Raw genomic sequence first — 24050 nt, forward strand, 5'->3', positions numbered from 1 at the left:
TATGCACCTGGAAGGGATAGATAACACATGCATGACAAAATAGGTTCTACAAGGATCTTGGCAATATAACCTGATGGAATAAATCTAATTAGGATGAATTTAATAGGCATAAATGTGACAGAAACTGGAAAAGACAGGACTAGACAGTAGTTTATGTCAAAGGAGTGAGATTTGGAACAAAATTGTTATCATTTGGCAATGTGGCATGATAACTTCCAGTGCCATTGTGATCTTAATCTGATTGCATTAAAAGTGAGAGTCCAGAAGAGTGATGAGAGAGACTTTCTGTTCTCATTCTATGTACTGGATGGAACATATCTGGGATCCTATGCTCAGTTCTGGGCACTGAATCATACAAAAGGCATTGACAAGCCAGAAGGTATCCAGAGGTGAAAGTAAGAGAGGGATGAGAATTACTAGAAGACTTGGGAACAGTTGGGAATGTTTCTGTGGAGAAGACCTGAAGAAGACCTGATGGCCATCTTCAAGGCTAAAGGACTATAGAGTGAGAAGTCACATCTTCCATGCTGGAAACCCTCCCTCTTCCTCTCTGACTCAAATCATATGAAAAATAACATATTAAGAACAATGGATAAATCAAGAAATCTGATGGGGTTTTGGAGTGACTGAAGTAGGGTTATGGCATTTAGCATTTTTCAATAATTTAAATGTAATCATTTGACAAACTTAGTGGCTTTTATTGCTATTCAAAGTTAGAAATCAAAAATATTCCAGAGTTCTGTGGCTCCCTGTCATTTCAGGATTAAAATACAAGTTCTTCTGGCATTTGAAGCCCTTCACAATGTCCAACTTTTTTAGGCTTATTGTGCACTGCTCTTCTTTGTGTATTCTATGTTCCAACCAAACTAGCCTCCTTGTTTCTCCTTATATGTCCCATCTCCATGAGATTTAAAGATAGGTAAATGGCCTGGTGGATAGAATGCTGGACCTGAAGTAAAAAAGATGGGTTCAAATATGGTCTCAGATACTTACTAGCTATATGATCCTTGGAAAATCACTTTTCAGTTGTCTACCATTGTTTCCTTAACTGTAAAATGAGAATAATAATAATTCTTACTACCGGGTGTTGATGTGAGGATCAAATCAGATGATTGCATATAATAAATGCTTAATAAATATCTGTATCTTTCTGTTTATGTCTCTTTCTGTCTTTCCTTCTCTTTTCCCTCCTCCTCCTCTTTTCCCTCTTCCTCCTTTTCCTTCTCCTCCTTCTCATCTTCTTCATCCTTTCATCCCCCTCACAGTTTTTCCACTATGCACAGAAAATACTACCTCTTTTCTTCCTCTCAGAATTCCTTTCTTCAAGGTCCAGTCAACTTCTAAATGAGATCTTACCTACTGTCCCCAATCTCTATTGCTAATACCTTCATTAAAGTTACTTTATAATTGAAAGGTCTCATGGTGTTTTTACTGAAGCATGTTTTTTACTTTTTCACTTTCATTCTCTTTTTTTGTTTGACTCTTCTTGTACAAAATAACAAATGTAGAAATGTTTTACATGATTGTACATGTATAAACTACATCAAATTACTTACCATCTCAGGGAAGGAGGAGGGAAAAAAAAGGAGGAAAGGAAGCACAGACTTTGGATCTCAAAATTTAAAAACAACAACAACAACAGTTAAAAATTATGTTAATTTAATTGGGTGAAAATAGAATATTATTAAAAAGATAAGAGTTATCTTAAAGCCAGGAAAACCTGGGTTCCAGTCCTTTCTTTGAGAAATACTATCTCTGTGACTCTGGGCAAGTAATTTAATCTCTCTAAGTTTCAGAGATCTTTACCAGTTGAGAGAATTTCTTCATTAGGGAGTTCCATTATATAAATGAATTCACAGGTACAATCTTAATGGGGAAAAATAAAGACTTTTCTGTTTGGTCCCAGAGGGTATATAGTTACTGAATTTTAAATTTTGTGCAAGGGAAAATATTCCTAACAGAGTTATACAAAATAGGATGGGATGGTTTGGGGCACCATGGGTTTCTATGTAGCAATTTTCAGGCAAAGGATGCATGACCATTTTTCTTTCTTTCTTTTTTCTTTTTTCTTTTTCTTTTTTTCTTTTTTTTTTTTTTTTTTTTTTTTTTTTTGCAAGTTGTGGATGGGATTCTTGTTCAGCTGAGAATTTGAACTTGAGTTCAATTGGAAAATTTGTGATTCTCTTTTAGTGGGGGAGGGAAGAAAGGATTTTGATTGTCTTTAAAGGTGCTTCTAGTACATAATATTGTCCCATGATTGTGATAATGGTATTTTTCAAGGTTTGGTTTTGTCAACAAACTTTTTAGAAACACAAGTTCTATTTTAGAGAACTTTATATAGAAATACCTAAAAATACAAATCCAGAAGCAATTGAAGAAGAAAGTCCAGTATTTAATACAACAAATATGATAAATTCCTCCATATTCCAATAGAACCATTGGCAAAATGGGAAGAAAAAAAATCTCTGGCAGAAATTAAGATTGAGAATCTTAGAAGACATGTCACCTTAACTCCAAATAGATATGTGAGTTAAATATAAAAGATCAGAAAATTAAAAAAAAAAAGAGTAGAACAGAAGCCATCCAGTCTATTAACACTTATTAAGTGCCTATTATGTTCTAGGCAACATGCTAAGCCCTGGGGTTACAAAGAAAGATAAAAATAGATCTTTCTCTAAAGGAGCCCACAGTCTAATGGGAGTGACAATAGATATACAGGAACAAACAAAATCTGTACAGAAAAATTGGGTCTGGTGTGAGAAGAAGGGCACTAAGATTTAGACTAGGGAAGATTTCTTGCAGAAGATGAAACTTTGAGAACAAAAGTAGCAATGTTTCACTTTTATGACAGAGAAATTCTAGACATTAAAACATTAAAACGAACAAAATCAGTATAAATAAATAGTAAATAAATAAAGTAGAGAAATTCTTGAGTGAGGGAAAAATCTTTTATATAAATTAATACACATATACAAATTATATATATATATACATATATATGTATATATATGTATATATATATATAAAGCTATCCCCCAATTTGGCATAGAATCCAAAAATTATGAATAGTTTTCAAAAGATAGAATGCAGACATTAATTGTAGAATATTTGATCTTAGAGGACAGTTCCAGGAGCAGTTGATGAACTCTATAGACACAAATATAGAATTCAATTACAAAACAAAACAAAAAATTCTTTTTAATGATTAGAGTTGCTCCCAAATGGACTGGGCTTCTTTAAGAGAGGTACTTCTTTCCCTGTGTAAGAAGATCACTTGTTTGTTTTGTTGGAGTTGTGATTCTTTTTGGACATGAGCTGCACTGTATGGCTTCTGAGTAATCTTCCAACTCTCAAATTCTGTGATTCTGTGCATGGCCCCCCAGTGGATGGGTGTGAGCAAGGACAAACACCTTTTTTCCAACCACCTCATTTGACCTTGCTGGTCTATATTTTCTGCAATGGAAGTTCTCCAGCTCTGAGAAGTGGTTCAAAGTATCTTTCTTTCCCCTTTCTAAAGGAAGATCCCTTTAGATCTTCCAGGTCGAAGATATTAGACCTTGGGAGAAGAAACTAGCCTTTCCAAGCTTTCCTTAGGAAAAGCAGGATTTTTAGCTTTACACAGTGAGGCTTTTCTTACTTTGCTGTTCTTTTTTGTTAGTGCTGGATTAAATTTACTCTTTTGTCTAGGCTTCATTTAGGATTCTAAAAAAAAATCTTTACAACATCCCTATTAAATTGTACAAATTCTCTCTAATTGGTTGGCTGCCATCTCAGCCAAAGAGGAAAATAAACATAATTCCCTCTTCTCCCATTCCCCCCAAGCTGAGACTTCCTCCCACTCACAATACCCTCTTCATTTAACAACCAATATTAACAGGTAAGGGTTGACAGTAATCAATTTTCTTATAAAAGCAGTTTAAATAACAATCATAAAATCATATATGCAGAACTAGAGGACAGGACAATGGTTTCCAATGTCATCATAAAAGCAGAGAAAATTTAAGTGGTCTGTCCAAGATCAGAGAGTGGTCACAAAGTGGCAGACTTGGGATTCAAAGTCAAATTCTCTGATTCCAAAAACCAGTGTTGTTTCCAATATATTATGGTGCCTCAAGGAAAAATTCAAGAAACTAGTCATTATTAGTCATCCCAGGATGCTGCTCTAATGGCCAGTCTGTATCCTCATTCTTGCTCTTTCCAGTCAGAAAGAGGCAGAGTAGAAAACTTCATAGACCTTCCTGTCTTTACCTCCCAGGCTATCTCTGGGTGGGGATTTTTCCTCTTCTCTCCCTTTCTCTCTCTCTTTCTCCTTCCTGAAGCAGGGGAGAGAAAGAAAAAGGCACATTATTAACAAAATACCAGAGATTCTCTATCTAGGAAGAAAACATTCTATCAGAAACCATTTTAAGATTACCTACCCTTTTTTAATTATCTCTATGGGACTGTTAGTAAAAATTAAATTAAATTAAAGGTTGCCTCAATTTCTTTTCCAGGTGATTTAAAAAAGTACCATGCTGGAAAAAGAAAGCTTTGGGATTTGTTTCTCTGGGGAGTTACATCTCCATGAGCTTATACTATTTTATATTTTAAAAATTATACAAAATGAAATGCACAGCTCTGAAAACAACCGCATATATTTATGTGACAAGACAATTGGGATAAAAAGAAAGATAAAACATAAACAGAGAGTAGATTCTAAAGGTTTATGATATAGCAGACAGTTGGGTGAAAGGGGGAAGGGAGTTGAAAAAATAAGCTTTGCAGATCTTTTCTAGGTTCCTAGCACACATAGTCAACTTCTTTTATTATAGAGCAGAAGTCCAAGTCCAGAGCACCAATCTTTGCCCTTAGTCCACTATTCCAAAATGACAAAGTTTTCTTGATTATTCAGTATTATTGCTCAAAAGCCATCTCTGTCTCTCTTCCTTTTCAAACTTCTCTAATTCTCATAGGCTGAATAATCTTTCCAATAGTCTTTCAGTTTTGGCTAGGAAGAAAGCAAAGACTCTTAGTCGCAGAAATTTAAACTATGGTTCAGGCCATCCTTGGTGAGGAGAGGGGAAAAGTGGAAAGGTAAGATTGAGTGAAAGATGAGACTCAGAGAATATGTTACAAAAATAGAATTGGGGATACTAAAGCTGACCAGTAATAATTTTTGGTCCAGTAGCCAAAGAGGGAGGGGTACTGAGTTAAAGGACTGACTAGCAAACAGTGGGAAAAGAATGGATTCTATATGGACAGATGGGAGATGGGAAATACAGGTATTGGTGCTGAGCTGGTATTTCTTATTGGTCCTAAGATCTGATTCAGGCTGTTATCTTATTTTTTTCTCCAGTTTTTGCCTGGTCAGAATTCAGGTCCAGACTTTTTCTCAGTTCCTAATTCAATAATGTCTACTCTTTCCCATTTTTTATCATCACTCTTCTTTGTGCTCATATGATACATAAAAGAGACCCAGGTACAGTGTATCATGACACTTTGTGAAGTCTTTCTGCTCCCAATAGCATTTCCCTTTTAGCTGTCTTTTTGGCTTCTTCCTTGAATTTTCTTCAAGGTTAACACCATAAAACCTTAGGAACTTTGGTCCTGGCTGCAGACAGATTCTTTGTTTCTTTGGCAATAAATATTTGAGTGGGGGTCATGATCAATTTACACATCAATGGATAAACAAATTGTGGTATATCAATGCAATGAATATCATTGTGACTTACCAAGTGTGAGGAATGGTTATTATGACCAACATCAATATTAGAAAGCATGATAATACAAACATTATTTCTCTCAATTGAACAGTTAGGAGAGGGAAAATATGGCACACATTGTCAGAAATAATTGCTGTTTGTTGATTTTGCCTTTATGTTCTTTATTATAGGGGAAGATTCGGTTAGGAAGAGTATTGCTTAGGGGAAATAACTTTGGTATAAAAATACGAGTAACTAAAGAATTAAAAAAATGACACAATGATGAATTAAACAAAAAGAAAGAAAGGAAGAAAGAAAAGAAAGGAAGGAAGGAAGAAAGAAGGTAGAAAGAAAAAAGAAAGAAAGAAAGCATGTGCCATGTGCTAGGCACTGAAAATATAAAGATAAAAATCAAACAGTTTTGCAGCTTACATGTTCATGAGGGACCAATATGTACATACATAAGTATATATAACCTATATATCTATATCTACACTTATATAAAATAAGATAATTTTGGGGAAATGTTAGAAGCTTGCTGGATTGAGAAAGAATTCATGTATGTATTACTTGAGCTGAGCCTTGAAGGATATCAGATATTCTAAAAGGAGAATATTAGGAGGAAGTACATTTCAGGTATGAAGTATAGGCAGTATAAATATTTGTATAGAGATGAGGGACTAATTCCTGTTCGTGGAGCACTAATTTAATTTTTCTTAAGTGTAGATCATTCATAATTTATAGACTTTTGGATGAAATGGTAGACTTGTATGATGGGAATATATATGTTCTCTTCAATTTTGTGGGGATACTTTGTGGGAGGTTGCTATTCTTCATTATTGTTTCATTATTGAAGATTTTTCTAGCCTACCAGTTGAGTCAATTTGAGTTGACTCAGGTTATCAATGAGTTAATTTTCCTTGCACGTGTAGAAGAAGAAATGGGCTTTGAAAATCAGAAGATAAAAAAAAAAAAAAACAAATGTTCGCTCAGTTTTATGTTAATGATTCCCTAATTGGGAGTTTGTGGGAATCTCTGATTAGAAAGTGCTAAGGTAGGATCTTATTGCCAAGCTAATGTGCAGTGCATTTTATCTACATGTATTAATTTTCAGAAAGCCCAATTGACTTTGTGTTTATTCTTTATGGATTCAGGTAGAATGACTAAAGTAGATAATGGAATTCTATTTAGAGTATTGAAAAATGCAGTTTTTCCTAGTTTGAGCATTTAAGCACTAACTCATTGCCTACTTAAGAGATTCCCCCAGTCATGGTTGGAAGCTACCAAAGGTCCAGGAAACATTTAAATTCTCATTAGTAGCTCTTTGAGGTAAGATTCTATCCTATGATTCTAATCCTCTCTCTCATGCAATATTGTTCACTACAGAAATGCTAATTTTTTTTCTTCAGTGTGACTCTGGTCTTTCCAACCCATTTGATGATCTTAGAAAAATCTTCTTCCTTGGAGTTTCTCCATCTGTAAAAAGATCAGACTTTTTCACAGACTGATCTGTAAGGCTATTCATTTCCACCTTCAACATTCTAGAATGCTGCAATATGAAATCCTAGGATGCTTCAGGTCTCATTCAATTTTTAAAGGTCATAATTCTTTGATCCTGCTCTATTCTTACTTGATATTCTTTGAGACTGGGTATTTAATAAATTCTAAGTTATAAGTTCTATTCTCTATAGCCATTAACCTGTATGAGCTCTCTCCTCTGTCACCACCCTCAATTTTTGAGCAATTTAAGAGCAAGAAAGAGAATAAAATTTACCTGCCATTTTTGGAAAACTAATGGTATAAGTTGTAGGAGATTTCAGAGGTCAACTAGTTTAATTTTCCATCTACTGTCCAACTTTCCATCTTCTTGGTCTAATATTTGAACATTTTACATAGGCTCTTTGGTAGAAGGATTATAGGATTGCAGAGTTGAGTTAGCACATCATAAAATAAACACCTTAATTATTATTTTCTATAGAATGCTAAATTGGATGGGAGGAAATTAAGAATTTACAAAAGGCCCTGGGTCTTAAATTCTCTTAAAAGTTGTAGGATAATTCTGGAGAACAATTTGGAACTATGCCCAAAAAGTTATCAAACTGTGCATACCCTTTTGATCCAGCATTGCTGTTATTGGGATTATATCCCAAAGAAATACTAAAGAGCGGAAAGGGACCTGTATGTGCCAAAATGTTTGTGGCAGCTCTTTTTGTTGTAGCTAGAAACTGAAAGTTGAATGGATGTCCATCAATTGGAGAATGGTTGGGTAAATTATGGTATATGAAGGTTATGGAATATTATTGCTCTGTAAGAAATGACCAGCAGGAGGAATACAGAGAGGCTTGGAGAGACTTACATCAACTGATGCTGAGTGAAATGAAAAGAACCAGAAGATCGTTGTACACTTCAATGCTGTATGAAGAGGTATTGTGATGGAAGTGGATATCTTCAACATAAAGAAGATCCAACTCACTTCCAGTTGATCAATGATGGACAGAGGTAGCTACACCCAGAGAAGGAACACTGGGAAGTGAATGTAAATTGTTAGCACTACTGTCTATCTACCCAGGTTACTTATACCTTCGGAAGCTAATACTTAATGTGCAACAAGAAAATGGTATTTACACATATATATTGTATCTAGATTATATTGTAACACATGTAAAATGTATGGGATTACCTGTCATGGGGGGAGGGAGTGGAGGGAGAGAGGGGATAATTTGGAAAAATGAATACAAGGGATAATATTATAAAAAAAAAGTTATAGGATATTAGGGGGGGTCTTGGAGGATGTTTTGTCCATTTCATTATCTCTCATACAATTATAAAACCATAGAGTTGTGAGGGATATAGAATTCTAAGTATATGTCTTAAGTCAACATTGTCTGAAAGAGAAATCATGATTTCAGAAACCTAATCTGAACTACATGATCTCTGATTGATCAGTCAGTCACCAAGCATTTATTCAATACCTATTATGTTCTAGCCATTATAAACTGGGATAACAAAGAAAGGCAACAGATAGCTCCTGTCCATAATGAGCTTATAGTCTAATGGGAGACATGATATGTAAACAGCTCTGTATAAGCAAGCTATAGATAGTGAAAATGGGAGGTAATCTCAAAGAGAAGGCACTAATATTTGGGGAAAAGGGAATGATCCATGAAGATTTCCAATAGAATATGGGATTTGAGTAAAGGAATTTACTATTTTCTGAGAATTAATATAAATACAATGACAAAAACTGGAAAAGACAGAAAAAGGAGAGACTTTTCTTGATGGAATTATTTTTTTATTTTAATTTTTTGAAGATGATTAAAAAAAACTACTTGGAAGACCTTATTATTTAATTTTGGTGTTTTAGTGAACACATATTAGTGAATTATATAGCCAGCAACTAACTGTATTTAATCTTAGGAAATTAGAGCTTTCAATATGTAGAGAATATGCAAAATTTCTTAGAGGAAAATAAGTTTCTCTGGTTAACAAATAAGAAAAATTTAATAAGTTGTAATAGAAATTCTGAGCTAACTAATGAATTGAAGTGCTGCAATTTCTAATTAAATGAGAAATATGTAAATATTCTCTTGACTACTGTAGTGTTCTTATTGGTTTTCTGGAGGTCTTGGAGCAGCCTTAGTTTCAGTAGAGTAATCACCACAAGAATAGCCAGGTGTTAAAGTCCAAATCCTTTATTATCTCCTTCACAATCTAGTTTCCTTGCCTGGGGCTCCAGCCAACTTTTTGGAGAGCCTTTCAGATCTGTCTTGGTCTCAGTGGGGGGAAGTATAGGAGGCCAGCCACCAAGGTGGTGTGATATGAAATGAATGAATCTGGCTTGTGTTTTAGCCTCTAGCCACCACAAAGGTGGAAATTGGAAGGAATCTGTCTCTCAGTCCCTGCTGGTTGTTATATATTGTATTATAATTATATCATCATAGGTGTGAATCTTGTAGAACTATATTAAGTACTAAATACATGTACTGAACTAGAGAACTATTAAGCACCATGCTAAACTAGATAACCATTTCCTTGCCAATTCCACCGAGTTAGCACCTTGTAAGAATCCTTGTTTTAAGTACATAGTTCTCGCCCATAACAGATTACCATAGAATTTATGATGAGAATGGACATGATAGTCATCCAAGTAGCAGGGCAATCTAAAAGGGAATATGGGAAACTGGAATATGCTGTTACATAAATATATACAATACATATAAAGAGAATAGATAAAAATAAATATAAGATAGTTAGAGAGAACCCTAACATTTGAAGGAGTCCAGAAAAGTTTCATATAGGATATAGTGCTTAAGCTATGTTTTGATGGAAGAGAGTAATTTTTTTATGGAGTAGAAGTAGGGAAGAAATCCATATTAGGCATGGGAGATGGCAGGTGCAAAAGTACAAAGATGGGAAATATAGAGCTATGTGTAAAGATCAGAGAAGTCCAGTTAGTTGGATATTAAAATGAAGATTTGGGAGCATTGTATCATGAAGTTGCAAAGATATATTTGATGCAGTTTATACACAGCTTTACAAGATCAATTTATATATTTTTTAAAACTAAGAGAAGTAAAAAGTCACTGAAGTTCATTGAGTAGGGGAACGATATAGCCAGAAATGTACTTAAAGAAAATAATCTTGGCAACAGGGTGGAAAATAAACTGCATTGGAGAGAAGCTTGAAGCTAGAAGAATAATTAGAAGGATGTTGTCATAATCTATTTGAGAAGTGATGAGGACATGAATCAATGTCAGTAGAGGGAAAGAGTTAGATGCAACAGATGATATAAAAACAGAAATGGCAAAGTTTGGCAACTTTTCCATTGGGACAATAATTCAATATTCAATAAAAACTGCTGGGAAAACTATAATCTAATTAGGTATAGAACAATATCTTACCCTGTAGACCAAGATAGTTCAATGAAAGAGAAGTTATCTCTGTTGAAACATTCCAATTTTTGATAGCTATTAGTGAAAGCCCTGATATTAAGCTTTAGTTGGCATTTTTGTACTTTCTCCATTCATTGCTCCTTGTCCTTCATACTGAGTCATGCAGAACAAGATTAATCATTCCTTCATGAGAACTTTCAAATCCCTAAACCTAAATAAAGCCAACATGTTGCCTTTATTCTTTTGCTCTCCAGGTTAGATATGTCCATTGCCTTTAAGCACTCTTCATAACTCATGAACTCAAGTCCTTTCATCACTTTGGTTACCTTTCCTTTGTCCAGCTTAGGAATATTGTTCTTAAACTATGGTAGCCAGAATAAAATGCAATTATGGTGCCTTAAACAGAACAAGGAAATTTAAAAGGGCTGGGTTTTAGATATTTGCTTATAGTATCATTCTATAGTAAATTCTATAAAGGGAAGTCGATTGGTGGAGAGCATGTGGTAGTTTGTCGATCCCCTTCACTTCTCCCCCTAAAGACCAGACTTTTGCTTATCCTGACTCTGGCTGATTCTGGGGTCTCCAGGGGACTAACTCAGACTTTACAATTTGTTATTTGGCCCATCAATTTTTTAGGTTTAAGCTTAGTGTCCAATTAAAATCTTTCGTACAAAGATTTTTTACTGAGTACAATTTTTATTACATTATATTTAGTAAAACATTTAAGATTTCAACTTTTCTGAATTTATTTATGAGATTTTTATGCCCTGATACATGATCAGTTTTTGTGAATGTGCTAGTTTCATCAGGAATGCTTAGAAGTTTTCTAATTTCATTTTAGAGCTATTTTCCCACTATAGGATTATACTCAATTCTTCTGGATAGAATATTCTTGGTTGTAAAAAGCATATTCACAGCTCTCATTTCCATTATAATGGTGATTTCTAAATCTTGTTTTGTTTTGATTGTGATTTTTTGATATTTGGATTACTTCTTTCTGGCTAATTGAGTTATTTCTCTCTTAACCTGGGAGATGCTGATGATGGGAACTGCTGAGGCAGTTGAGGTTAAGTGACTTGCCCAGAATCACACAGCTAGGAAGTATTAAGTGTCTGAGGTGGGATTTGAACTCAGGCAGGTTCTCCTGACTTCAGGGCTGGTGTTCTATCCACTGTGCCACCTAGCTGCCCCCAATCCCCAGAAATTAATTTTAGATATATTATCTCTGGGAGTTTTCATTTTGGCAGTTCTTTGAGGAGATGATTGGTGAACTTTTAAAATTTCTACTTTGACTTCTAATTCTAACATATTTGATTAGTTTTATTTTATGACATGAAAACAAAATATTTAAGCATTTAGGAGTTTCAGATAGTTCAGTAATTCTTCAATTATCTATCCTTCATTTATTTTTCAGGTCAATTGTTTTTCCTTTGAGATATTTAACTTTTCTCCTATTTTTCCACCCTTTGATTTTATTATTTCCTGTTGTATGATAGAGTTATTAACTTCCATTTAACCATTATTCAATTTCAAGGATTTACAATTTTCAATTAGTCTTTGTACCTCTTTTCCCAAGCTGTTTTCATATCTTCCATACCAAAACTCTTTGCATATTTTCTGCCCTGCTCTTGACTCTTTTCCCATTTTTGCTATTGTTCTCATTTTATTTTTAAAATTATTTTTAGCTCCTTATTTAACTCTTTAAGGAAGTCTTGTTGGACTTGTGTTGTAATTTGTGATTTTTTTTTTATTCATTCTTTTGTGTTTGTGTCTTTAACTTCCCTGTCACCATTATAGATCTTTATAGTGAGTTCTTTATTTACTCATTCTTCCAGATTACTATTTGACTTTGGACTTTTTTTGTTAGTTCTAATCTCTATACACTTTTGGAGAGTCATATTAAACTTTAGTTTCCATTGTCATGTCATTCTGATCCTTTCACCATTCTGACTACAAGATTTCCTCCAAAGTTCTATGATCTTTGTAGATCTATTTTTGCAAGTTTCTGACATTCATTTGGGTCTGTCACTTTGTTCATGGTAGAGAGTTTCAGCAGATTGTTATTTGATTGCCATTATTGGTCTGATTCTACAATGCACAGCTACTGAGCTGCCAGCTCAGTATTTTAGTATGAACCATTGTTCTCTTTTCCTTGGAATCAGAGCTATACAACTACTAGTTGATTTCAAAACTTGTCTGCACAGATAGTACTCAAGCTCATGATCACTCTTGGCCATATATCTGTGACTTGGCACTGGGTGGAGGGCAACAAAATTTCTAGATGGCACACATTCCTGTACATAGCACTTGCTCAGTAATTCCTTGGAATCTTTATGGCGTCTTGTCTCAGCCTTTTATTAATCTCTGGATTCTGCAATGCTCTCCACTGCTACTGAAGCCATGACATGGGCTCTTTGCCAGCCCTTATCTTAATGTACAAGATCTCTCTGTCTATCTTACTTAGCCTCCTTAATATGGATAAATGATATATAATACAATTGGGAAACTTCTTATTTAGCAGTCTTGATGACTAGACTAGAAGTACACAATGATTTTTCCTTGGCTTTGCCAATTAGTATTTGGTCTAGTTTATTCTCTAGATCTTTGTTGAGGAGGTTTGAAGGGGTGAGCTGGACTGTAATAATTTCTTGCATTCCACCAATATGGCTCCCTTTTGTATGTGATATCTCGACATATACATCCAATCAACATGTTTGAAATAAGACTTATTATGTTCTTTTACCCTGCTGTTTCTCCAAACTTCCCTATTCTCTACCTCTTCCTCCATTTGAAAACCACACTTTATTTATGAAGGTGAATAGAAATAACCCATATTTTTTTAAGTAAAAACAAACAAAAAAAAGCCCAAGCAAAATGTGAGAGATTTCCTCTCACATTTTCCTTCCTTGTAGGGTTATTTATCTAAGACAAAAAAAATGTTAGTCTTGGTTATTACATTGTATTTCTACAAAAATGGAGAATAAGTTTTTTATTTGCAAATCAATCAGGATCAATGCACTCTGAACACATGTTGTTTTCCTAAGATCAAGATGGTTTATACAGATTCAACTGTGACAAGTTTTTTTTTTTTTTTTGTACTGCTTAAATGTAGCATGTAAGACTTAGTAAACAAAATGAAAAAGGTAAGACGCTGAGAGGATACTATAGGGGAGAGCACACTGATAGGAAAAGCCCAGAAGTCTCTGCCTGAGCAAGAGTTTCTATCACCAGCTGGGTTGCTCTCAGCACCACATGCTCATCTGCCCAGTTACCTGGGGATGAAGGGTCATCAGTTTACTAAATGGCATCATTTCAGGGATGTTCCATGTTTATTCTACTGCCACAGCTACTTCTGTCCTTACAAGAAAACACAGGTAGTGCATGGGTAACACTCCCCTCCCCCTTCCAATATTTTTAGATGGGAATCCTTGTCTATGCAGGCAGAGCCAGAAGTGGTTTTTGGAGAGTCCCCAATTTACTGTTATTTAAAAGTCATTTGAGGAAAGGAAAGCAGAGGTGGCAGCTGTAGCAAAAACTAGCACCCACTGAAATGAATAGCTTCCTACCAGATCTTGAGATCTGTCATAAAATAAACAATCCTGCAATGCAAAAAGAATCATGTATTTAATATTGGATCATATAGCTAAGTTCACCTACATGTTTCCTCACACCATTCTTACCCCAAAGTATTGTGGGATTTTTTTTTTTCTTTCTTCAACTAACATTTTTTTCTTCAATCGACAATTCACATTCAAGAAGAAAGAAAAGAAACCTACACAGAGTTCAAACTCTTACAGTGACATTTGGGCAACAGAGGAGCCAAGATTACAAGATAGTATGCCAGGCTTACAGAAGTATTTCCAAATTGCATGCCCTCATCACAATGCAGGGTCTAATTGTTTGATTTCTCCTCCCAATGCCATGGGAGAGAAGACCTGGTGCATGCTACAGCCCTCACTTCAGGCAGCTCCAAACTCTACCAAGTACTCACTACATCATTGCTGTTCCCACTTTTGGTTTTGCCATCTAAAGAAGCATTTTTATTTTAAAAAGTACATCAGAATTTTTTAAAAAATGAAGGCCCAATAGGTACGAAACCATTTCAAATTTTACATAGAGCAATATTCACCTCTCTTTGATTAGACCAATTTTCCACCATGACTAGTTAAAAAATCTTTAATACAGTCTTTTTCCTTAACCCCAAAACCTAATCAAGCCCAGGGGGAGCCAAATTATTAATAAAGCAAATAATTTTATGTATTATCTTTTCTTTTTCCTTTAAGCAATTTTAAAGTTTTAGAAAATATTTTTCTATTTCTTATGTTTGTGATTCAGAGTAGGATAACATTATCTGATAGATTAATTGTCAGTCAATCACTATTACATGCTCCTGCTGTATTGGAGGCAGAGAAGGAATTATCTTTCAAACATCTCAGTTTTCTTACCAGAAGGTCATGTGGTTTGTCTTATTGAGAGGTCCATTAAGTGATGTAGGTGGTTTTTCCATCAGCAAAAGACTTTATTTATTAAAAGGACATTAATGCTTAACATTCAACTTTGGATAACAATTTGATGATGAGATTCATAACCTTGAATTTACTTTGATATTTAAATATGTTCCTGGGGGTTCTGTACCACATTCTGGAACACCACTACAACCTCTGGGTTCTGCATGGCTGAAGCACTTCTGGGTCACATCATTAGGCCTAAGTATTCCTGTCATCTCAGCCATGGCCTCTCCCATTCCAGGCATGCCTCCAAAGATCCCAGGCTTACCTACAAGGAAAATCTAGAAAAGAAACAAATTGGACTCTGGAAGTTTTCTAGGCTTCTTCCTGCTTGTAGCCTTATTCATGTTCCTCTGGGGTTTTCTTCACTCTTTCTAACATTTCTTTGTTGTCTCACTCCACACATTTTCCCCCTGTGTTTCCCCTGATGTTCTAGACCCTTGGCTGGACTTTTTTTAAAAATAGTTTTTATTTCCAGATATGTGCATGGGTAATTTTACAGCATTGACAATTGCCAAACCTTTTGTTCTAATTTTTCCCCTTCTTCCCCCCCCGCCAAGATGGCAGGTTGACCAATACATGTTAAACATGTTAAAGTATAAATTAAATACAATATATGTATACATGTCCAAACAGTTGTTTTGTTGTCCAAAAAGAATCAGACTTTGAAATAGCGTACAATTAGCCTGTGAAGGAAATCCAAAATGCAGGCGGACAAAAATAGAGGGATTGGGAATTCTATGTAGTGGTTCATAATCATCTTCCAGAGTTCTTTCAATGGATGTAGCTGGTTCAGTTCATTACTGCTCTATTGGAACTGATCTGGTTCATCTCATTGTTTAAGATGGCCACATCCAACAGAATTGATCATCATATAGTATTGCTGAAGTATACAACAATCTCCTGGTCCTGCTCATTTCACTCATTCGCTGGACTTTTTCAACATAGCATTGGTATAGTCATCATAGTCCAGTTTGCAAGCCATGGAAAAATCACAGGCTGATTCCTCCCAATGGCCAAGTCTGTGGGCTTTCCCTCACAATTTGTAGGGTTTATTGGAGTTTGGGTTTATTTAGATCATTCGTCAACAATCTCTAATAGTAGTCTTGAGTTTTTGCAGTTTTATAAAAGATACTGACTCAGCATATAAAATGGACAAACAGAGATGCAGTTTGGTGAGTCCTGTGAGAAAATGAATGGCAGCTTTAAGATCACCTCATTGAGGAAGTCAATGGCCTCCACTTTCTTTTTGCTAGCCTGATCCACCATCTCATCTGTTATCTTGGCAATTTGACTTCCCATTTCCTGAGAGGAATCTGTATCTGTTTCAATCATTCTTTCATTATCAATTTCTGTGTTACTTTCCTCACTTTCTTCTAGCTTTTCTACTTTGGGGGATTCCTCTGATTTCTTACGTGCAGCTTTTTCCTCAAAATTTTTTCCCTTCTTATTTCCCTTTAGGTAGAATAGATGGAATTAATATTCTGCCAATACTCTCCACATAGTCCAGAAGGAACCGTAGTTCCCGGGTTCTGCTGGCAGAGCCTGATGAAAGCTTGATGCTGCTTGAGCTTGCGACTGTCCCTGTTGGGCAGAGTGGGGGTGACTGGGGTCAGATCCGCGGGTTCTCGAATGCCGGGGGGCGGCTGCTCGCTAGCACTCCCTCGAGACAAAACCGCCTGTGGTGGAGACGGGAGGAAGCAGAGACCTGCGACTTGGGAGAGGACTGGGTCCGGCAAGGCAGATCCAAACTTCGCTATTTTTGTTGAAGGCGCTATCACACATCCAGTTACACAGATTCACAACCTCAATCATCGTGGATGGTTCTCTTTCTCTCACTTTATGTATACAAATCATTATCAGGTCTTGCCAGTTTTACTCTCTTCCCTCTTCCCTTTCCCATAGCACTGCCACGACTTTACTTCCTAACACACTCTTCTCTCTACTCACATAGCCACGTTCTCATCATCTTTTGTCCAAACTCTAACAAGTCTCCTTATTCCATTGGCTGCCCTATCTGACACATTTTCCATACAGCTACTAACATAAACTCCCCAAGACACAGCTATGATTAGGCCCACATTCTCACAAATTCTCAGTATCTCAGGTTTGCCTCTAGGATAAAATGCAGGGTTACTGTAAGGACTAAATGAGTTTAATGTAATAAACATCCTCAATACTCTCTTCAAAACACTTTGCACATGCATGGGTAGAGGTTCATTCATTAATGTTGGACCTTCAGTATGGCATAAGTTCCTTGAAAGAAGGGAATATTTTATTTTTTTGTTTCAGAATTCCCAATGCCTTACACTTGCCTATATTTAATAAATACATATTGTTTGAATTTGTTAGACTAAATTTGATAGCTATCCCAAAGCAATGAAGTTACCTTGTCCTATAATGAGTTTTCCAGCACCAAGAATTGTTTATGCTTAAGCTTATTGATACTTTGTTACTGATGTAATAGAGGAGATTCTTAAATTAAGTAGAGGATTGGGTTGCAAGCTTTCTAAGAGTCTTCCAAAAAAAGGGTCTCTTCCATGTCTGAGATTCTCTGCCCCTGTAATATATTTAAAATATACATCCAATGAGAACCCTTGAAAAGACACATGTAAAACAATTTATAATCTAAAAGTAATAGATAGGTTTAAAGGTTACTTATATGAGGTAATGAATCTTTCACAAACCGAATACAGAAATAGGATCAAATAATGAGATGTAAATCTCACTGTAATAATTCAGCTTACTAAGTGATCAACCTTTCCAAGGTATAAATGAGTCCCTTGAGTGAATCAGAAAGAAAGTAATGCCCTAGGGTGAAAACAGGCAACATCTCAGTTAACCTTTAAAAATTAGTCCAGAAGGGAGACTTGATGGGGAAACCAATTCAGAGTGTAGAGTGGAAAACACATGAACCTTTAAAAAAGGAACTGATAAAAAGCTACAAGCACAGGCAGAGAGGGAACTGACACAAAAAAGGAACCAGGATTTTGGGAGCAAGGCTGTTTTTTTAATTTTATTTATTTTATTTTATTTTATTTTTACTTGGCTGTGAAGAGGATTAGGATTAGGATTAGGATTATTTTTATAATAACATATTATTTATAATTCCTGTGACAAGCATTTATTAAGTGCTTATTAAGTGGCAGACAGTGCTAAGGGCTGGAAATACAGAGAAAAAGAAACATTCTCACTGACCTTAAGATGTTTGTGTGCTATGGAGGAGACAACATGTTAACAATTACATCTATACATATGATATACTTTATATTCAGTGTAAATGGGAGATAAATTCAAATAGAAGAAACAAGTAGTACTGTTAGGGTAAGGGGAGAGAATTTAAAAAGCTCTTATAGAAAGTGAAATTTGAGATAAATCTTGAAGAAAGCCAAGATAGCAAGAAGGTGGGAACAGGATAAGAAGGGAGAATGTTTCAAGTGTGGAAGACAGTCAATGAAAAGGCAGAGATTTGGGATGGAGAATATTATGTTTGAGAACCAATAAGAAAGTTAATATTACTGGATCACAAAATACATTGAAGAGAATAAATCAAAAGAAGATTGGAATGGTAGTTAAATGCCTTCCCATCATCTATTTGGACGCAATAGTATTTTTTTACTTTGTATGCATAGGCTCCCTCATGTATATCTGAAATCTTTCCCATCTGTTAGCTTTTCTTTGTTTTAGATGTTTTCTTTAAAAACAGCATTAATAATTGACATTTACTAGCCTAAGTGTACTATCAAGAAATACAATTGGGAAGAGACTGAAGGGGAAACATCTCCAAAGAAGAACCAGAGATAGAGCTAACAAAGTCATTTTGCCAGAAATATTGTCCTGGCTTGGGGCTCAGAGCTGACAAATCAGATAAAAAGAATTACAATTTTTGTAGTATTTAATAGAAAGAACATTTTTAATTAAGAATATTGGTGAAAGACAAAATGGAGTATTTGAATAACCACCTCAACTCACTACTGCACACTTTTATTATTTTTTATATTTTATATTTTATATAATAAAATATACTATTACCGTAATAATTTGTCATTTGTAGTCAAGATTGATTGGACTCAGGATAGAGTAGAGTAAAAGATACCAAGTAAAAGTATTGTTTTCTTCAAAAAATGAATGCATGGACTCATAATAACCATGAATTCCAAGATACAAACAGATTGAAATGACATTTTTAAGGAGGAATCCTTTTGAGTGATTGTTTCTAGACGTGAAGGAGGAGGAATAGAAAACTTCAGGATGTTTTTTGATTTGATTGTGCTTAGGGCATTGTAGCCCAGCAGAGTCATTAATCAGAATTTTAATGCTAAGATTAGATATAATTTCATATGAAGAACACTATGAAGATTTCAGCATATATTCACCTCTCCTTTCTCTCCCTCCTATTGTAGTTACCATCTATTTTATGCAACTAGTTTCAGATAATTAGCTGTTTTGTCTTCTGTTTTTACTGAATAATGATCAGTGGCTTATAAGCTTAACTAAATGGGAGTATCAATGTCTAAATGGAGTGATATGATAAGCATGCATGAAACAAGTATTCTTTCTGATTGTATAGTAATGATGTAAACTAACACAGCATGCCATTGTGTGTAGAGTGCTAAGCTTTGTTAGAAGGGTGAGGTTCAATTCCCATCTTTGATACCAACTAGGAGTGTGATGCTTAAGCAAGTCACTTAAATTTTATGTGGTTCAGGTAGACCTCAAGGGGGTTATATGGATTGTGTTCATACATTTAGAATTACTGTCTTGTATAGGTTAAATATAATGCTTATGGGTAAATATTTAACAACTAGCTTTCCAATGACACACAATACAATTATATCCTTCTCTATATGTAAAATGTACTTCTCATTTCAAAGAATAAAAAATGAACTATTTTCATCAAAAAAACACTATAAATTTGAGAAGAAACACATCTTCTAAGATAAAATGTTGAGGAGAGACATAAGACTGTTCTCAGGTTTAAATAAAGAACTGTTCCTCAGATGAATGTACTGAGGTGACCTATTTAAAGGCAAACCAATTACTGAGGTAATTGCTGAAGGACATTGTGGTCCATCAACTAATTTGAATGTGATACAAGCAGATCCCACTCCCTTCATGCCTTGTTTTTCAGGAGTTATTATGATCTAAAATATGGCCAACTCACACAACAATTCTGTAAGAATTTCAGAATTTTTATGGCCATAATTGAGAAATAGTAAACAATATAATTGAGAACTATGGGGAAATTATTTAAGGATTTTTGGAGTCAGAATTGACAAAAAAGTGGAATTTTTCAGTTTCATATCATAAAAGATGGGCCATTTTAATTAATTAATTTATTTTAAGGAATCATTGCTTTGAGGTAATGAAAGTAGTGAATGAAGAAAGGAAGCTGAGGGCAAGGAAAGGAGGTATAGAAAGTGATAAAAAAAAAAGTACTTGCAGAAGACAATATGTTGCAAGCTGACTGGAGTATAGTGAGGTCGGATATCTGATTGAAGACTGATAGTTCGTTGGAAAAAAGCTGAATCCTGTCAGTATTTGAAGAACATAGTGATTTATGGATCTCTAGTCCTATGTATAGCTTAAGAGAGGGACAACATCTTTTGTTTCTCTCTATTGCCTTCTCTGATGTGAGAAGGAAAGAGAGAAGAGAAAACAGACTTTGGTATGAAATAAAAAATAAAGTTTGCTGAGAACTGATTGGACAAAGTAAAATCCTTTGCTATTTGTAGATTTGAGCAGATTGACAATTATCTGGCTTAAGGGAACTGCTTGTTTCTAAAAGAGTGTTACACTTTGTCTGTCCTTTGCCAGTTCTTCCTGTGTACTAAGAGTCTGTTACTTCTTCAGTAATTGGAGTGATGCAAAGATTGAAAAAAACATCTTTGTAACAGAGCAGAAAACATATAGGCATTTTGCCTAGAAGGTAATACATGTTGTAAATTATCTATTTTTAAAAAATTCATTTTAAACATCCATTAAAAATTTTTAAGTTTCTCTCTCCTATCTCCCTCCGTTGAGAAGGCAAGCAACATATCAAATATACAGTTGAAGTTCTATAAAACATATTAGTTATGTTGCAAAAAATAAAAAGCGAGAAATATAAAGTTTAAAAAGTATGCTTCAATCCACTTTCAGTGTTCAATAGATGTTTTCTTGGAAATGGATAGCATTTTTTGTCATGAATATTTTGGAACAATCATTGTATTGGCTAAAATAGCTAAGTTTTTCACAATTGATCGTCATTATACGATTGCTATTACTATGGACACTTTTTTTCCTGGCTCTTTTCTTACTTTATTGTACACCAGTTCATATGTTTTCCCATTTTTTCCCCTGAAACTCTCCTCTTTATTATTTTAATTTTGATAATATTCCATCACAATACTATTCCATTATAATCATATACTACAATTTGTTCAGCCACTCCCAAACTGATGGACATCCTATCTATTTCTAATTCTCTGCCAGCACAAAAGAGCTGTTATAAATATTTTTGTACAATTAGGTCTTTTCTTCCTTTTTATTTACATTTTTGAAATATAGACTTAATAGGGGTATTGCTGGGGTCAAGAAGTAAGCACATTTATAGCCTTTTGGACATAATTATAAATTGTTCTCCAAAATGGCTGGTACAATTCACAACTCCGTCAATGATGCATTAATGTGCCTATTTTCCCATATCCTTTCCAGTATTTATAATTTTCTCTTTGTGTCATGTTAACCAATCTGATAGGTTTGAGGTCATAATGTGGAATTGTTTTAATTTACATTTCTCTAATCAAGAGAGCATTTTTTTTTCCAGGTGACTAGTGATAGCTTTAATTTCTTCTTTGGAAAATTGCCTATTCACATTCTTTGACTATCAATTGGAGAATTACTCTTATTTGCAAATAGTTATCTAATGAGACATAGGACATCAAGACATACTACCCCAAGTTCTGAAGTGCCCCTAGCACACTGATTCTCCTATTCAGAAGCATCCTTGAATAGTTTCTGTTAAGTGTATGTCCATTCTTTGACAAAGAAATTATGTATATAGATACCAAAAAGTGGTCCAGGTTTATGTGTGGAGTAACATTTTGAGGTATCTGCTCTTGCCTTTTATTGAATAAAAATGTTATGATCATTCTTATGTTTTTTTATTGTTAAATAAATGTTTTACATAAATTGTGTTTGATTGTGTATAAACAAGAGACTCTCTGCTGGGGTCTTAGGTGTTACTTTGGTAAGTAGTGTGAGTATATTTCTTCCATACCATCATTGTCTCATGACCTTGGGAGATATGTTGACTTGCAGTCATAGACTTGGATGGCCCCATTGTGGGAAACAAATAAACAATCTCAGACTTGCTAATACAAAGGCACAAGGTGATGACTGAGCCAAACCAGAGGGAAAAGGATTTGTGTGTGCCATGTTGAATGCTATATCTGTGAGCTAGGCTATTTGTACAGGTGGGCCAGTGTCAAATCTGAATCATATTTTTATGATATAAACTAACAAAAACTTTTAAGTTTAATTGATCATTCTTGTCACATATTGCTTAAATGAGATTTATTTTTAATGTTTTATTTTCCTCCTTTTCACAGGTGCCTTTGTTTGCAAGATGGTACCATTTGTGCAATCTACAGCTGTTGTTTCTGAGATTCTGACTATGACTTGCATTGCTGTGGAGAGGCATCAGGGAATTGTGCATCCTTTGAAAATGAAACGGCAGTATACCAACAAAAGGGCCTTCACGATGCTGGGTGAGGTCACAAGAAAGTTTGATTATTTTTATGCTTTTACTATATTCTATTCAGTCAGAAGGCCCTTGACAATAATATGGAATAACTGGCAGAGAATCCTGTCCTAGTACCACCCTAAGGTGCCAAGTAAGCTCATATATTTCTCCTTAGCTACCTTTTAGTTTCAAGGAAAGAACTTTGTAAATTTTAATGTATCATATAAATGTGAACTATTTTATGCACCTATATTTCAGGATTAACTAGTATAGTAATTAATAATAATAATAATGATAATGATAATGATAATAACATTATCTTACTTGAGGCTCATGATGATCCTGTTATTACAGATGAAGAAATTTAGTCTCATAGGGGATAAATAATTTCCCATTGTACACATAGTTAAGAAATTTCAAGGACAGATTTCAAATTCAGATATTTCTAATTGCAAGTCCATAACTCTATACTTTACTGCATAACTTCTTCAATTTCTTTCTTCCTCCCATCGATAGTATTAATATAGTCATAATGCTCCTCCACAAATCTCTCTCCTAAAACTTATCATAGTGGAAAAGTATTCATGGGTTCTCTAGAATGATGTAGGCAAAAACAAGGCTTGGCAGGTCTTTCCAAGCTGGCTTCACTTCAGTCAGAAGCTCCCCAAGAAATCTGCCCCCAGAGAATGATCTACAATCTAGAGACAATAGAACTTTACATACTAACACTGACACAGCAATGTCTTTCACGTCTGTCAGGCAGGATATGCCATTTTTGGCCACCATAATCCATGTAGACCTATGTGTTCAAGTTTTAGTATTTGCCTCCATGGAAACAGTGTCAATAGAGAGCAGATCAAATTCTTGCAGTTTGGCCATCTGAATCCACACTGAAATAATGTGCTAATCTTTACAGAGCACTTGATTAACAATAATTCTGTAATAATCAAAATTTTTTCAAATGGTAAAATCTGATAAAGATTATTTGTGACTTCCTCTGGTCCCCATAGTTACTAAATTCTGGAGATGTAATTAGAATAGAGATTTTCTGACTTAAGTAGTGATCTTTTCTTGGGAAGAGCATTAAAGTTTAAATTAAACAACCTGGATTCAAATCCCAGTTTGGCTACTCGTTGCCTACATGACTTGGGCTCTCTGAAGTCCAGGATTTTCATCCGTAACATGAGGTGACTGGACAATATGATCTTTAATTTCAGAATCTATTATATTGTGTGATCTAAGT

General features: G+C 34.8%; 1 protein-coding gene across 1 annotated transcript in view; it reads left to right on the forward strand.

The window, feature by feature from the left end:
• Positions 1-24050, forward strand: part of QRFPR (pyroglutamylated RFamide peptide receptor) — a 67662-nt gene that overhangs the window by 24772 nt on the left and 18840 nt on the right. The window contains exon 2 of the mRNA XM_074273926.1: positions 22674-22832. Coding sequence (XP_074130027.1) covers positions 22674-22832 — 159 coding nt within the window. The remainder of the gene's footprint in view (positions 1-22673; positions 22833-24050) is intronic.

The sequence above is a fragment of the Sminthopsis crassicaudata genome, chromosome 6 (assembly GCF_048593235.1).
Source record: "Sminthopsis crassicaudata isolate SCR6 chromosome 6, ASM4859323v1, whole genome shotgun sequence".
In the NCBI taxonomy this organism is placed as follows: domain Eukaryota; kingdom Metazoa; phylum Chordata; class Mammalia; order Dasyuromorphia; family Dasyuridae; genus Sminthopsis; species Sminthopsis crassicaudata.